The following is an 18,485-nucleotide window of genomic DNA, read 5'->3' as shown; positions in this document are numbered from 1 at the left end:
AGAAGAAAGAAAATACTTGGTTGCTGCAATCCATCACTTAACTCAATCCACAGTCATTTCAACCAATAAATAATAGTCAACACTGATGAAATACTTTCTTTTTATCTTCAGACTGCTGTACAGTATTTTTAAGAAATGTGATATTTTAACTATATAAACAAGTTATACATATAAAACCTGTGTGAAGATGTAAACTGTTGTTACAGATGGGAACTATAACTTCCAAAAGGGGGTTTAAACTGAACAGGTTACACTCAGTTTACACACATATTTAGAGTGATCTATAACTAAGATCTCAAGCTCTTCTACCGTATTTACTCGAATCTAAGCCACACTTTTTTTTCGGTTTTTGTAATCCAAAAAACCACCTGCGACTTAGAATCGAGTGCAAAACAAGCGGAAGTTCTGGAAAATGTTGGTAGGTGCCACCACAACTAACTTCTGCCGTCGAATATATGTAGCGCCACACAGGCATGCTTTGTAGGCACTAAGATAAATACTAGTGCCAAAACCTCTACGTCAGGAAATCAATTTAAAAAAAAAAAAGTGGAAGATGCGCTTTTTTCTCTGCCCCGAGTTTTGACCACTGCATTTTCATACATTATCCAACGAAGTAAATACAAATTCCAGATTGTTCATCTTCGGATGTAGCAGCATTTCAATGTACTACGAAAATCCGACTGGCAAGATTGTTTGGAATGTTTGTCAATATGGCAAACTCTACATTCTGAATTTTTTCCTACCTGTGACAAGAGATGGTTGCTAATAGGAACTTTCATGAATTGTGAATCACATGCAGCATTCTCTTCACCATAAGAATAATACCAATATAAACATTTTGCCATGTATTGTTTCGTGTTTGCTCCTATCTCATTTAAATCCTGTCTGTCTAATAAACTACGAAACTAGAGTGAGTCATGTTTATATTCGTATTATTCTTATGCCTAATAGTGATACAGTCAGAAATGAAGCACGGCAATTGACTAGATTTTTAAATCTAAGATGACTCTAATTTCTGTGCAGAATGTAATGTACTAAAGAGGCGCCTGCAAAGATTTTCAAACGGAGCAAATTTTTCGTAAACTTTCGTTCAGGACATCTTCTATCATATGCAGTCGATTATTTGGTTCTTGTTGATCATTATCAAAGAAAACAGCAGTGTAAATAATAACAAATAGCAGTCTCATGCCATTGTTTCACTCATGAGATGATTCCTTTTTTGTAAGCGGCAGTAGCGCGCACAAAAGCAAGCCATGCCGCGAGTGGCGACAGGCCGTAAACACACACTATCAGACTATCAGAATCTGCAAACAATGCATGACACAGTACAGTAATGCATTTTCAGCTTAGAGTGACGTGAACACCTATAACAAAGAGAACAGCACTTATCAGATCAAAGAAAAACAAGCAATCAATTCAAACCAGACGAAGCATGGAAAAAGGAAGGGTACCCGTATAAATATGGATGGAGTGCCTGACGCACAGCAATGGCTACCTGGTAAAGCTTACCTGCTAAGCTTACTACTTGAACCAAACTAATGTAGCTGTATTGTCATTCATTCGACCTAAATTGTGTCTCATATTACAATGGACCAACTTTGTTTTGGTTTGGAGGTGCAGCATAAAACTTTTCTCTCCCCGTGAATTTCGAGTATCAAATTTCAGGTGCGGCTTAGATTCAGGAAATTTTTTTCCCCTGGATTTCAAGTCTCATTTTTCAGGTGTGGCTTTGATTCGAGTAAATACGGTAATCAGTTTTGCCATAGATGTAGAGGAAGTGCCATATGTTAAGTGGAAATCAATTATGGAATACAATTTATAATGAGAACTGATCAATGAACTGTCTCCAGAGCTTGGCGGAGACTGTCCACATTGCTTATCATATTTAAAAAGCTTCAGCTCAGGGATGTTTTCCATTCAACTTATTTAATGTGTCACTGCTGCAGTGCAGAATGTAATGGGCAAGAACAGATACAATTGGAAGATGTCTTAGCCCTTGTTGTTGTTGTGGTCTTCAGTCCTGAGACTGGTTTGATGCAGCTCTCCATGTTACTCTATCCTGTGCAAGCTTCTTCATCTCCCAGTACTTACTGCAACCTACATCCTTCTGAATCTGTGTAGTGTATTCATTTCTTGGTCTCCCTCTACAATTTTTACCCTCCACGCTGCCCTCCAATGCTAAATTTGTGATCCCTTGATGCCTCAAAACATGTCCTACCAACCGGTCCCTTCTTTTTGTCAAGTTGTACCACAAACTCCTCCCACATTCTATTCAATATCTCCTCATTAGTTATGTGATCTACCCATCTAATCTTCAGCATTCTTCTGTAGCACCACATTTCGAAAGCTTCTATTGTCTTCTTGTCCAAACTATTTATCATCCATGTTTCACTTCCATACACTCCATACAAATACTTTCAGAAACGACTTCCTGACACTTAAATCTATACTCGATGTTAACAAATTTCTCTTCTTCAGAAACGCTTTCCTTGCCATTGCCAGTCTACATATTATATCCTCTCTACTTCAACCATCATCAGTTATTTTACTCTCTAAATAGCAAAACTCCTTTACTACTTTAAGTGTCTCATTTCCTAATCTAATTCTCTCAGCATCACCAGATTTAATTTGACTACATTCCATTATCCTCGTTTTGCTTTTGTTGATATTCATCTTATGTCCTCCTTTCAAGACACTGTCCATTCCGTGCCACTGCTCTTCCAAGTCCTTTGCTGTCTCTGACAGAATTACAATGTCATCGGCGAACCTCAAAGTTCTTATTTCTTCTCCATGAAATTTAATACCTACTCCAAATTTTTCTTTTGCTTCCTTTACTGCTTGCTCAATCTACAGATTTAATAACATTGGGGAGAGGCTACAACCCTGTCTCATTCCTTTCCCAACCACTGCTTCCCTTTCATGCCCCTCGACTCTTCATAACTGCCATCCGGCTTCTGTACAAATTGTAAATAGCCTTATGCTCTCTGTATTTTACCCCTGACACCTTTAGAATTTGAAAGAGAGTATTCCAGTCAACATTGTCAAAAGCTTTCTCTACGTCTACAAATGCTAGAAACGTAGGTTTGCCTTTTCTTAATGTTTCTTCTAAGATAAGTCGTAAGGTTAGTATTGCCTCACGTGTTCCAACATTTCTGCGGAATCCAAACTGATCTTCCCCAAGGTCCGCTTCTACCAGTTTTTCCATTCGTCTGTAAAGAATTCGCGTTAGTATTTTGCAGCTGTGACTTATTAAACTGATAGTTCGGTAATTTTCACATCTGTCGACACCTGCTTTCTTTGGGATTGGAATTATTATATTCTTCTTGAAGTCTGATGGTATTTCGCCTGTCTCATACATCTTGCTCACCAGATGGTAGAGTTTTGTCATGACTGGCTCTCCCAAGGCCGTCAGTAGTTCTAATGGAATGTTATCTACTCCTGGGGCCTTGTTTCGACTCAGGTCTTTCAGTGCTCTGTCAAAATCTTCCCGCAGTATTGTATCTCTCATTTCATCTTCATCTTCTTCCATTTCCATAATATTGTCCTCAAGTACATCGCCCTTGTATAAAACCTCTATATACTCCTTCCACCTTTCCGCCTAACCTCCTTTGCTTAGAACTGGGTTTCCATCTGAGCTCTTGATATTCCTATAAGTGGCTCTCTTTTCTCCAAAGGTATCTTTAATTTTTCTGTAGGCAGTATCTACCTTACCCCTAGTGAGATAAGCCTTTACATCCTTACATTTGTCCTCTAGCCATCCCTGCTTAGCCATTTTGCACTTCCTGTCGATCTCATTTTTGAGACGTTTGTGTTCCTTTTTGCCTGCTTCATTTACCGCATATAAACTTGTACTACTGTAGTAGGCGTGGGCTTTGTGTCTATCTTGGCCACAATAATGCGTTCACTATGCTCTTTGTAGTAGCTTACCCACACTCCTATTTTTTTATTCATTATTAAACGTACTCCTGCATTACCCCTATTTGATTTTGTATTTATAACGCTGTATGCACCTGACCAAAAGTCTTGTTCCTCCTGCCACCGGACTTCACTAATTCCCACTATATCTAACTTTAACCTATCCATTACCCTTTTTAAATTTTCTAACCTACCTGCCCGATTAAGGGATCTGACATTCCACGCTCCGATCCGTAGTACGCCAGTTTTCTTTCTCCTGATAACGACGTCCTCCTGAGTAGTCCCCGCCCGGAGATCCGAATGCAGGACTATTTTACCTCCGGAATATTTTACCCAAGAGGACAACATCATCATTTAATCATACAGTAAAGCTGCATGCCCTCGGGAAAAATTATGGCTGTAGTTTCCCCTTGCTTTCAGCTGGTCGCAGTACCAGCACAGCAAGGCCGTTTTGGTTAATGTTACAAGGCCAGATCAGTCAATCATCCAGACTATTGCCCCTGCAACTACTGAAAAGGCTGCTGCCCCTCTTCAGGAACCACACGTTTGCCTGGCCTCTTAACAGATACCCCTCCGTTGTGGTTGCACCTACAGTATGGCCATCTGTATCGCTGAGGCATGCAAGCCTCCCCACCACCGGCAAGGTCCATGGTTCATGCATATACAATTCACATTTTCTTGTGAGATCAAATCAAAGTGGGGGAAGTGTGTTCTTTTAAGGTAATGCAGTCCTTTACTTAAGAACTGGTGACATAGTCTTATGCTGCAAATATATGCAAACAAATCAAAATACTGTCATGTGATTAGCATTGATAACTGGGTCATCACTTCCTTACTTCATTGTTCCAACTGAGTCACCAAATAAGAAGCAGTTGTTTTATGAGGGAGTGGGGGTGGGGGGTGCATTTGTCACACTCCAGAGATGTTAGTCTGTGAGAAAGAGAATGAAGGCCCATTCCCATAAGGAGGGTGTTATAACACATGGCACTTGCAAATGTGTGTAGGCTTCCACGTCCAAGTATGCTCCCATAAAATTATTCTCAGCTGATGATAATGTCGTGTTCCACAACAAACAAAGCAAATTTTTGGAAATACCTGCCAACAGCCTTCATTGTGTAATCTTATACTAATGTAATACTGTAAGACAGCATGAGTGTCACATATCACTTACATCGTATAGTAAATCTGTAATGGTGGAACATCAAAATCAGTGTGGTAGGTGCATACAGTTCAAGAACATTCACATGCTTGCTAGCCAGCCAAAAAAATAGTTAATCACTCTGCTATGATGAACTGTGATGATGTTTCTAGTCTTGTATCACTACAGTAGTCAGTCTATGGACTGACAGTGCTCACAGGGCTGCTTCATCAAGTGTGAGTGTAAACATTGCTGTTTAAGGCCCACAAAGAACTCTAACAACTTAAACTCTGATTGGTATTGCAGGAACAGTACATCGTCATGGAAACAGCTTACTCTTGATTTAACAATGGCATCCGACAATATTCTAATACCAGTCACAATTAGTGAAGGGCCACTGCTGCTCTCCTTCCTACTCCTGATATCCAACAACGTGATCAATTCTTTTAATGGCCTTTCCAACTATGATGAGGGCATGGAGAAAAAACTAGTATATCAAGTGACTTTGATGATGCAACTTCACAGGTGGCAAGGTCACTTGCAATAATAACTAAGACACTTGCTCACTTTGCAGAAAAACATGATCACTGTATCAATGAAATTTCATAGAATTGGTTGCTTGACTTCACAAAAAATACTTGGTTAGCCTGGAATGCAGAATAACACATATCTACTGCCATTCATACAAGATCTTGATCAACAGCCACTGCTATTTCTTGTATCATGAAAATGTATAGTTAGGACACTGATAGCTAGATAAGAAACATACCTTTGGTGTTTTTGGTGAATTTATTGAACTGCTATCATTTTCACTCTCAGTTATTAATTTCCTTATTTTGTCAGCATCTTTCTTTTTCTGTTGTGGCAGTAACTGATTGCAGATATGTTTAACGAAAGCTGATGCAACTCTTTCTGCAACAAACTCTACAGTCTTCCTCATTGATGCTGGATGGCCATGGAAAAAGTTTTCCTCCAGAAGCAACTGAAATAAGCAATGTAGTTCTCTTAATTAACTGAAATTACACAAAAGCATTGTACTTTAAGTACAAGTTACCTTATGTGTCAAACTGTGGCATCCTTAAATGTAAAAATAAAAATTAATAGATTACCAGTAAACCCCCAACTCAATAATGACTCAAGTCCCCATATATTAAACAGTTTCAAACTTCTGATTACTTTACAAATGAGTTGATATGTTGCATATTTGGTGTAAAAAAAAAGTTGTAGTTTGTTGGGAATCGCTAAGTGTTCTCATTATTAAACAATATATGAGTACAGTCTGGGTAATCTGCACTATGTTTTAAGCAAAATGTAGTTTTTCACACGTCTCAATGCTTATGACAGCATATCTCATGAATTGTGTGTTACAAAATGATGCAATTCTTGAAATACCACCTGTAAAATGTGTTGCGAATAGAGTTAGTAGTAATGCAGTAATATATTCAAATGTCATGTCTGATTTGGCAGTTTTACTGCACGAACAATGTAAATGTAGTAAGCAATAAACTTTCTTCCTTCATCATTTTGTGCATGGTGAGAGTGAGAAAAAGTTTCATAAAGCTTGTTGCAAGTCACTATTCTCAAATAGTGGATGAATGTTGCCTCAGTATTTGCACATAGTGAGTTACACTGCCTCAATATGTATACACAATTTCTAACTGTAATACTTGTTTTATTGTATGAAACCTTTACGATAACATTATATGTCTTAATGAGCAGAATATTACAACATTTCAGTTTTTAAATTAGGTCAATAAATACATAAAATACAGAAAATTAAATTTTTGTTGCCCCTGGAAGCCATTACATAGGCAGCTTTCAACTGCAACCAAATGCCATAAACGGGGTTAGCTGTTTAGTAATGTATAAGAATAGATAGTACACACATTAGTCTGAAAAATAAAGGTCTATGATATTAGACTGCCAACCGAAAAATGTAAATGGGAATACCTTCTTGATTTCTGCTTCAGTTACTAAGTTAAAGAAGTGACAAGGCAACTTTATATCGATTAGTGACATCAACTTCATACATTAATACAGGGTAACAACTGCAATAAAAAATAAAGTTACAATGAAATGAGCACCCTTAGCTGCTTACAGGCGTTGAAATACGTCAACGGGGACAGATGAAAATGTGTACCCCGACTGGGACTCGAACACAGGATCTCCTGCTTGCATGACAGACGTTCTATCCATCTGAGCCACCGAGAACACAGAGGATAGCGTGACTGCAGGGACTTATCTCGGTCACACCTCCTGCGAAACCCACATTCTCAATGTATTGTCCTGCACTACATTCATAGTGCCCCCGCCCATTATACTCATTACTTGGGGTGCGTTGCTGATTCCTGTAAGAGTTCGGGCACTGTTTGTGCATTCACACAGGAGAAGAAGATGGTCAAGTGGCCGGTGAGCCTTAACTACATATATATTAAGATGGTATCTGTTCTTTCAGACATTTTCATCTGTCCCCGTTGACGTATGGCAACGCCTGTAAGCAGCTAAGGGTGTTCATTTCATTGTAATTTCATTCTAACAGATACGATTGGAGACCATGCAGCTCGTTAGAATGAAATTACAATGAAATGAATACCCGTGTGTGTGTGTGTGTGTGTGTGTGTGTGTGTGTGTGTGTGTGTGTGTGTGTGTGTGTGCCCCGACCACGTCTCGGTAGTGCGGGACAATACGTTGAGGATGTGGGTTTCGCGGGAGGCATGCCAGAGATAAATCCCTGCAGTCGCACTATCCTCTGTGTCCTCGGTGGCTCAGATGGCTAGAGTGTCTGCCATGTAAGCAGGAGATCCCGGGTTCGAGTCCCAGTCGGGGCACACATTTTCATCTGTCCCCGTTGACATATGTCAACGCCTGTAAGCAGCTAAGGGTGTACATTTCATTGTAATTTCATTCCAACGAGCTGCATGGTCAGCGATGGTATATGTTCTTTCGGACATGTCCGAAAGAACAGATACCATCTTAGTATAAAAAATAAAGTTAATGACAGTAAAGTTGCCACAACATCACATTAAAATTAGGGATGTGTGAGAGGGTCAGCACAAAAGTTCACATACATTAATCCATTTCATTACTTGCTATTTTTAATATCATTACAAAGTAATATCTATAGCTATTTGTCTGTAACTGAACGAGGTGCTCCCAAAGTGCAAGTTTTAATTGTTGTGTTTATGCATCTCTGAGAGAAGCACGCTACAACCACTTTTTGCTTACACAACTCTCTATTTCCTCTTTAACCATTCCCTCATTTACTTGACATTCACAGTGTATGCAAAACATTTTTAAAGACACAAATGAATAAAACAACGAAATGAAATAACTACAGTATGCTTTTGCTTATTTGGGGTAATGTCGAGGAGAAAATGCACGAACAATTGAAAAACACAATTAATCAAAATATTTTCATCCACCTATTTTTCATTTGAAAATTTATCCTAGTTCTGTATATAGGTACTGTAGGAATGTGTATTTCTTAAAATTGGTCTGCTTCTGTGAGTAGTCGACCTTTTTTTAAATGCCATTTCAAATTTTCCTTGGATCAATAATGTCATTCTACTGAAAGTCCTTCTCACCAATATAACCTTGGAGAGTATCAACACACTGCAATGTGGTACAATGACTGGCAAATTCACTGTCTTTAGTCCCACTTCCACATTTTCTGCTTAATGGTTTTTTTTTTTTTTTAAATGTCTTGAACAGTCTGCATTCCAGTACCATAATCAGCACTTAGTTTTGCAGCAGTTTACCCCTGCTCAAATTTTACAATAAATTCTGATTTTTGTTTTAATGTCAACACAGGTTTCTTTCATTGCTCTATCAAATTAACTTCATTGATCCTTACATGCTAATTAACACCAGAAAACTAAGCTTTTTAAACAGAATAGGCTGGCCAATAAAAACAGAAATGGTACTCTGTTGGCTCGTGGCAATTGTTTAAACAACAGAAATGGTATTTAGAGTCACGTGACACGTTGTTTATTGCTTGCTACAGAAAAATACTGCAAACCCCACTTACAGATATAAATATAAAAAAATTGAGAGTACACTGTGTAGTGAGCAATTGAAACAGTAAAGAACTACAATGGAAAAATGAATATGGAACAGCAAATAATAATGGAGAAATGAAATAATACAAAAATAACAATAAAAAGGGACAGGCATTCATTCATCCACTCAATGACAGCACTTAATTTAAGCTGGCAAAATTGCACTTGGTAAAATACTGAAACTCTCCTAATAAAGTAAAAAAGTTATCAGAGGGACATGTGGCTACTTGTACCCCTATAAACAAAAATGTTGCGCATTACAATAGATTGCGAATATCAATAAATTGTTAAATTATTAATTTAAGTCAGAACAGTAAGATTAAATATAGGTTAAATGGAGGCTACTTGAGGTAGCTCTATCAATCCCCCCCCCCCTCCCCCCAAATGAATGAATGAGGCATGGGAAGAATGAAAACCACCCCGACAACTTATGTTATGTGTGTGGCAAATTCACTCCAAAAGCCCAAAGAAAACCAATCACTGATTTGGTTAAGAAGACATATAAATTATATTTTGATTGTTCTGTTGGAGATCAAGACAAACATTTTGCATCTCATATTGCCTGAATAACCTGTACTACAACCTTAGCCAAGTGGTTGAAAGGAAAATGCCGAGCCATGCCATTCGCTGTTCTGATGGTGTGCAGTGAGCCTACTGACCATCATTCAGACTGTTATTTCTGTGTTAAAAATATTCTGGGAAATTCAGGCAAACCTAGACATAAAATAAAATATCCAAATATATCTTCAGTGCATTTGCCTGTGCCCCATGATGAGAGGTTGCCAGTTCCTGTCTGTAACTTGAAAGCCACAGAACCAGACACCATGTCAAGTGGCCCAGAACGTATTGAACATATAGAAGAGTATTGCCCTCAATACCATGACACTTTGCCTCAGCTCTTTAACCAAAAGGAACTGAATGATTTGGTTCACGATCTAAAACTTTCAAAACAGCAAGCTGGACTCTTGGGGTCGAGACTGCAACAATGGAACCTTCTAGCCCAAGGGACAAAAATTTCCTGTTTCAGATCAAGAGGTGCTTCCTTTGCTCAATATTTTGATATGCAGAATTCAGTGTGGTGTCAATGGTCTGATGATGCAGCTAGGTGTAAAACATAATCCACAGGAGTGGCAACTATTTATTGACTCCAGTAAAACCAGCTTGAAAGCAGTACTACAACATAATGGCAATGCATTTCCATCAGTATCTTTGGCTTACGCACAAGACATGAAAGAAACTTATGAAACCATGGCTTTGCTGCTAAAGGCAATCAAATATAAGGATCATGAATGGCAGCTTTACTGTGATTTAAAAGTTGTTTCACTCCTCACAGGTTTGCAAGCTGGATTCATGAAATACTGCAGCTTTTTGTGCCTTTTGGACAGCCGTGGCACCAAGAACCACTATACAGTCAAGGAATGGCCTATAAGGAAGTCATATGTTCCTGGAAACGTAAATGTGAACAATATGCCATTGGTTGCACCCAATAAAATCATTTTGCCTCCCCTTGATATCAAGTTGGGCCTTATCAGGAACTTTGTAAAAGCTCTTGATAAAGAAGGTGATGCTTTCACTCACTTAAAAGAAAAGTTTCCCAAATTAAGTGTGGCAAAGCTGAAAAGAGGGTACATTTGTTGGACCAAAAATAAGAAAATTGCTGAAAGATCCAACCTTTGATACCAAACTCACAGATATCCAATTAGCTGCTTGGACTTTTTTTAAAACGATTGTGAAGGGCTTTTTGAGTAACAGAAAAGACAAAAACTATGTTGTGAATGATCTGTTGGATAACTATACGAACATGGGATGTAGAATGTCGGTTAAAATTCACTTTTTATATTCTCAACTTGATTTCTTCCAGAAAATTTGGGAGCTGTAAGTGATGAGCATGGTGAACGCTTTCACCAAGAAATTCTTACCATGGAACACCATTACCAAGGCCTTTGGAAGCCTTTGATAATGGGTGACTACTGCTGGGGTCTTGTTAGGGAGAGTGATGATGCGGCGAGCAAAAGAAGAGCTCCGTCATCACATCTTTCATAAACCACAGACTATTAAAGGTGAAAATATCTTCTGAACTAATCTGGACCTTTTATTGGCATCATGCCCATAAATACATACAAAATAGTTCTGAATGTGTATTTTTGTTTGACTTAATTGTGTCAATTTTCGAGATTACCATTTTTATTCTGCAGTGTATCTAGGGAATGTGACATCATAGAGAAAAAACTGATTTTACCAGTGTATTCAGCACCCCAAAATTAGGTAAATTCACCCATTTACAAACCAAGTGCAGAAAAAAAGTTAAAATTTGTTAACTAGTGTTTTTTATCTCTGTGATGCTATCACACACACTAAAGAAACTTGCTGGATCTTCTATCCTCTACTAATTCTACCTAGCACAGGCCCCAAACTCACAAGCAACGCTCAAGAACAGGCCAAAGTAGGCTAATTCTTTGATGGCTGAACTGTGTTTGCTTAGGAATATTGTTATGAACCTCAGTTGGGCATCTGCTTTACCTTCAATTAGTTTTATGTGATTGGTCCACTTTAAATCACTTAGGTCTTAATTCCTTTTTTTAGTCTCCCTGTACATACACACAATTTTCTGCAGTGTCAAATTTCCAAAGCCTCACAGAGCTTCTAATGGTATTCACTAGACCATTTATACAATGGAAAATCCAGGATGGAATGAAACAGTATTATGAAAAGGAAATTTGCTACTCACCATATAGCGGAGTTGCTGAGTCGCAGATAGGCACAATAAAAAGACTGTCACAAATGTAGCTTTCGGTTAGTAAGGCTTTCACCACTCCCATCATGCATTGCTGCTGTTGCTCGCAGTATGACCTCAGTTGCCTGAGACTGTAGTCGTGTGTGTGTGTGTGTGTGTGTGTGTGTGTGTGTGTGTGTGGTATAATTTTGATGCAGGCCTTACTGGCCGAAAGCTTTATTTGTGACAGTATTTTTATTGTGCCTATCTGCGACTCAGCAACTCCGCTATATGGTTAGAACCATTTATACATTCATTTATATTCCAATTTAGACCAATACTATCACCTCAGAATATTTTAGATCATAAAGAATGACGTGTTTGAATACTTCACCCTGGGAAGTCCTGATTCAAATCACAAAGCTTGTACAGTACTTTTCTAGTTTGTCGTTTGTAAATTAAATGATATTTGTACACTTTTGATGCTGCAGCAGTGCTGCTGTGAATTACAGGAAAAATTTATAAATGTGCACTAGGAAGTACTTACAATATATTGAATTATGCAACTACACTTACAACATGCTTCTGGATTTATGTATGCCTGAAATGTGTTGTTGGAGATAAGAGAGACTGAAAAAGACAATGTGGGTAGTGTGTTTATATTTTGTGAGACTCTTAAAGATAATAATGTCAGAATCGCGTTAAACATAATAATGTCACAGTCACGTAACTTTCCTCTTCTATTGTGTCTGTTTGTATCTCTGCAAGATGTTCTGACTGGTTTATTTGTCTATACAATTTTGTTATTTTATACAGTTATCACGAAGTCCCCCCCATGAACCATGGACTTTGCCGTTGGTGGGGAGGCTTGCGTGTCTCAGCGATACAGATGGCCGTACCGTAGGTGCAACCACAACGGAGGGGTATCTGTTGAGAGGCCAGACAAACATGTGGTTCCTGAAGAGGGGCAGCAGCCTTTTCAGTAGTTGCAGGGGCAACAGTCTGGATGATTGACTGATCTGGTCTTGCAACATTAACCAAAACGGCCTTGCTGTGCTGGTACTGCGAACGGCTCAAAGCAAGGGGAAACTACAGCCGTAATTTTTCCTGAGGACATGCAGCTTTACTGTATGATTAAATGATGATGGCGTCCTCTTGGGTAAAATATTCCGGAGGTAAAATAGTCCCCCATTCGGATCTCCGGGCGGGGACTACTCAGGAGGACGTCGTTATCAGGAGAAAGAAAACTGAAGTTCTACGGATCGGAGCGTGGAATGTCACATCCCTTAATCGGGCAGGTAGTTTAGAAAATTTAAAAAGGGAAATGGATAGGTTAAAGTTAGATATAGTGGGAATTAGTGAAGTTCGGTGGCAGGAGGAACAAGACTTTTGGTCAGGTGAATACAGGGTTACAAATACAAAATCAAATACGGGTAATGCAGGAGTAGGTTTAATAATGAATAAAAAAATAGGAGTGTGGGTAAGCTACTACAAACAGCATAGTGAATGCATTATTGTGGCCAAGATAGACACAAAGCCCATGCCTACTACAGTAGTACAAGTTTATATGCCAACTAGCTTTGCAGATGATGAAGAAATTGATGAAATATATGATGAGATAAAAGAAATTATTCAGGTAGTGGAGGGAGACGAAAATTTAATAGTCATGGGTGACTGGAATTCGTCAATAGGAAAAGGGAGAGAAGGAAACATAGTAGGTGATTATGGATTGGGGCTAAGAAATGAAAGAGGAAGCCGTCTGGTAGAATTTTGCACAGAGCATAACTTAATCATAGCTAACATTTGGTTCAAGAATCATAAAAGAAGGTTGTATACATGGAAGAATCCTGGAGATGCTAAAAGGTATCAGATAGATTATGTAATGGTAAGACAGAGATTTAGGAATAAGGTTTTAAATTGTAGGACATTTCCAGGTGCAGATGTGGACTCTGACCACAATCTATTGGTTATGACCTGTAGGTTAAAACTGAAGAAACTGCAAAAAGGTGGGAACTTAAGGACATGGGAACTGGATAAGCTGAAAGAACCAGAGGTTGTACAGAGTTTCAAGGAAAGCATAAGGGAACAATTGACAGCAATGGGGGAAAAAACACAGTACAAGAAGAATGGGCAGCACTGAGGGATGAAGTAGTGAAGGCAGCAGAGGATAAAGTAGGTAAAAAGACGAGGGCTGCTAAAAATCCTTGGGTAACAGAAGAAACATTGTTGTTGTTGTCTTCAGTCCTGAGACTGGTTTGATGCAGCTCTCCATGCTACTCTATCCTGTGCAAGCTTCTTCATCTCCCAGTACCTACTGCAACCTACATCCTTCTGAATCTGCTTAGTGTATTCATCTCTTGGTCTCCCTCTACGATTTTTACCCTCCACGCTGCCCTCCAATGTTAAATTTGTGATCCCTTGATGCCTCAAAACATGTCCTACTAACCGATCCCTTCTTCCAGTCAAGTTGTGCCACAAACTTATTTTCTCCCCAATCCTATTCAATACCTCCTCATTAGTTACGTGATCTATCCACCTTATCTTCAGCATTCTTCTGTAGCACCCCATTTCGAAAGCTTCTATTCTCTTCTTGTCCAAACTAGTTATCGTCCATGTTTCACTTCCATACATGGCTACACTCCAAACAAATACTTTCAGAAACGATTTCCTGATACATAAATCTATATTCGATGTTAACAAATTTCTCTTCTTCAGAAACAATTTCCTGGCCATTGCCAGTCTACATTTTATATCTCTCTACTTCGACCATCATCAGTTATTTTACTTCCTAAATAGCAAAACTCCTTTACTACTTTAAGTGTCTCATTTCCTAATCTAATTCCCTCAGCATCACCCGAATTAATTTGACTACATTCCATTATCCTCGTTTTGCTTTTGTTGATGTTCATCTTATATCCTCCTTTCAAGACACTATCCATTCCGTTCAACTGCTCTTCCAAGACCTTTGCCGTCTCTGACAGAATTACAATGTCATCGGCGAACCTCAAAGTTTTTACTACTTCTCCATGAATTTTATTACCTACTCCGAATTTTTCTTTTGTTTCCTTTACTGCTTGCTCAATATACAGATTAAATAACATCGGGGAGAGACTACAACCCTGTCTCACTCCTTTCCCAACCACTGCTTCCCTTTCATGCCCCTCGACTCTTATTACTGCCATCTGGTTTCTGTACAAATTTATATTTTCTCCTTTCATCAATTAAATTCGATATTTCTTCTTGGAACACGTGAGGCAATACTGACCTTACGACTTATCTTAGAAGAAAGATTAAGAAAAGGCAAACCTACGTTTCTAGCATCTGTAGACTTAGAGAAAGCTTTTGACAATGTTGACTGGAATACTCTCTTTCAAATTCTGAAGGTGGCAGGGGTAAAATACAGGGAGCGAAAGGCTATTTACAATTTGTACAGAAACCAGATGGCAGTTCTTAGAGTCGAGGGGCATGAAGGGGAAGATGTGGTTGGGAAAGGAGTGAGACAGGGTTGTAACCTCTCCCCTACGTTATTCGATCTGTATATTGAGCAAGACCCCCCACCCCATGAACCATGGACCTTGCCGTTGGTGGGGAGGCTTGCGTGCCTCAGCGATACAGATAGCCGTACCGTAGATGCAACCACAATGGACGGGTATCTGTTGAGAGGCCAGACAAACGTGTGGTTCCTGAAGAGGGGCAGCAGCCTTTTCAGTAGTTGCAGGGGCAACAGTCTGGATGATTGACTGATCTGGCCTTGCAACACTAACCAAAACGGCCTTGCTGTGCTGGTACTGCGAACGGCTGAAAGCAAGGGGAAGCTACAGCCGTAATTTTTCCTGAGGACATGCAGCTTTACTGTATGGTTAAATGATGATGGCATCCTCTTGGGTAAATTATTCCGGAGGTAAAATAGTCCCCCATTCGGATCTCCGGGCGGGGACTACTCAAGAGGATGTCGTTATCAGGAGAAAGAAAACTGGCGTTCTACAGGTCGGAGAATGGAATGTCAGATCCCTTAATCGGGCAGGTAGGTTAGAAAATTTAAAAAGGGAAATGGATAGGTTAAAGTTAGATATAGTGGGAATTAGTGAAGTTCGGTGGCAGGAGGAACAAGACTTCTGGTTAGGTGACTAGAGAGTTATAAACACAAAATCAAATAGGGGTAATGCAGGAGTAGGTTTAATAATGAATAGGAAAATAGGAATGCGGGTAAGCTACTACAAACAACATAGTGAACGCATTATTGTGGCCAAGATAGACACAAAGCCCACACCTACTACAGTAGTACAAGTTTATATGCCAACTAGCTCTGCAGATGACGAAGAAATTGAAGAAATGTATGATCAAATAAAAGAAATTATTCAGATAGTGAAGTGTGACGAAAATTTAATAGTCATGGGTGACTTGAATTCGGTAGTAGGAAAAGGGAGAGAAGGAAACGTAGTAGGTGAATATGGACTGAGGCAAAGAAATGAAAGAGGAAGTCGCCTGGTAGAATTTTGCACAGAGCACAACTTAATCATAGCTAACACTTGGTTCAAGAATCATAAAAGAAGGCTGTATACATGGAAGAAGCCTGGAGATACTAAAAGGTATCAGATACATTATATAATGGTAAGACAGAGATTTAGGAACCAGGTTTTAAATTGTAAGACATTTCCAGGGGCAGATGTGGACTCTGACCACAATCTATTGGTTATGACCTGTAGGTTAAAACTGAAGAAACTGCAAAAAGGTGGGAACTTAAGGACATGGGAACTGGATAAGCTGAAAGAACCAGAGGTTGTACAGAGTTTCAAGGAGAGCATAAGGGAGCAATTAACAGGAATGGGGGAAAGAAATACAATAGAAGAAGAATGGATAGCTTTGAGGGATGAAGTAATGAAGGCAGCAGAGGATCAAGTAGGTAAAAAGACAAGGGCTAGTAGAAATCCTTGGGTAACAGAAGAAATATTGAATTTAATTGATGAAAGGAGAAAATATAAAAATGCAGTAAATGAAGCTGGCAAAAAGGAATACAAACGTCTCAAAAATGAAGTGCAAAATGGCTAAGCAGGGATGGCTAGAGGACAAATGTAAGGATGTAGAGGCTTATCTCACTAGGGGTAAGATAGATACTGCCTACAGGAAAATTAAAGAGACCTTTGGAGAAAAGAGGACCACTTGTATGAATATTAAGAGCTCAGATGGAAACCCAGTTCTAACCAAAGAAGGGAAAGCAGAAAGGTGGAAGGAGTATATAGAGGGTCTATACAAGGGCGATGCACTTAAGGACAATATTATGGAAATGGAAGAGGATGTAGATGAAGATGAACTGGGAGATATGATACTGCGTGAAGAGTTTGACAGAGCACTGAAAGACCTGAGTCGAAACAAGGCCCTTGGAGTAGACAACATTCCATTGGAACTACTGATGGCCTTGGGAGAGCCAGTCCTGACAAAACTCTACCATCTGGTGAAGAAGATGTATGAGACAGGTGAAATACCCTCAGACTTCAAGAAGAATATAATAATTCCAATCCCAAAGAAAGCAGGTGTTGACAGATGTCAAAATTACCGAACTATCAGTTTAATAAGTCACAGCTGCAAAATACTAACGCGAGTTCTTTACAGATGAATGGAGAAACTAGTAGAAGCCGACCTCGGGGAAGATCAGTTTGGATTCCGTAGAAATGTTGGAACACGTGAGGCAATACTGATCCTACGACTTATCTTAGAAACTAGATTAAGGAAGGGCAAACCTACATTTCTAGCATTTGTAGACTTAGAGAAAGCTTTTGACAATGTTGACTGGAATACTCTCTTTCAAATTCTGAAGGTGGCAGGGGTAATATACAGGGAGCGAAAGGCTATTTACAATTTGTACAGAAACCAGATGGCAGTTATTAGAGTCGAGGGGCATGAAAGGGAAGCAGTGGTTGGGAAGGGAGTGAGACAGGGCTGTAGTCTATCCTCGATGTTATTCAATCTGTATATTGCGCAAGCAGTGAAGGAAACAAAAGAAAAATTCGGAGTAGGTATTAAAGTCCATGGAGAAGAAATAAAAACTTTGAGGTTCGCCGATGACATCGTAATTCTGTCAGAGACAGCAAAGGACTTGGAAGAGCAGTTGAATGGAATGGACAGTGTCTTGAGAGGAGTATATAAGATGAACATCAACAAAAGCAAAACGAGGATAATGGAATGTAGTCGAATTAAGTCAGGTGATGCTGAGGGAATTAGATTAGGAAGTGAGACTCTTGAAGTAGTAAAGGAGTTTTGCTATTTGGGGAGCAAAATAACTGATTTTGGTCAAAGTAGAGAGGATATAAAATGTAGACTGGCAATGGCAAGGAAAGCGTTTCTGAAGAAGAGAAGTTTGTTAACATCGAGTATAGATTTAAGTGTCAGGAAGTCATTTCTGAAAGTATTTGTATGGAGTGTAGCCATGTATGGAAGTGAATCATGGACGATAAATAGTTTGGACAAGAAGAGAATAGAAGCTTTCGAAATGTGGTGCTACAGAAGAATGCTGAAGATTAGATGGGTAGATCACATAACTAATGAGGAAGTATTGAATCGGATTGGGGAGAAGAGAAGTTTGTGGCACAACTTGACCAGAAGAAGGGATCGGTTGGTAGGACATGTTCTGAGCCATCAAGGGATCACCAATTTAGTATTGGAG

General features: G+C 39.2%; 1 protein-coding gene across 3 annotated transcripts in view; it reads right to left on the bottom strand.

The window, feature by feature from the left end:
- LOC126284737 (codanin-1) overlaps positions 1-18,485 on the bottom strand; it is a 157,654-nt gene that overhangs the window by 27,811 nt on the left and 111,358 nt on the right. For all 3 annotated transcript variants that reach the window (XM_049983875.1, XM_049983874.1, XM_049983876.1), the window contains exon 9: positions 5,823-6,035. In XM_049983875.1, coding sequence (XP_049839832.1) covers positions 5,823-6,035 — 213 coding nt within the window. The remainder of the gene's footprint in view (positions 1-5,822; positions 6,036-18,485) is intronic.

The sequence above is a fragment of the Schistocerca gregaria genome, chromosome 8 (genome assembly GCF_023897955.1).
Source record: "Schistocerca gregaria isolate iqSchGreg1 chromosome 8, iqSchGreg1.2, whole genome shotgun sequence".
NCBI classification, from domain to species: Eukaryota; Metazoa; Arthropoda; class Insecta; order Orthoptera; family Acrididae; genus Schistocerca; species Schistocerca gregaria.
Note: the sequence above shows the minus strand (reverse complement) of the source record. Positions and strands in the feature narration are given on the sequence as shown.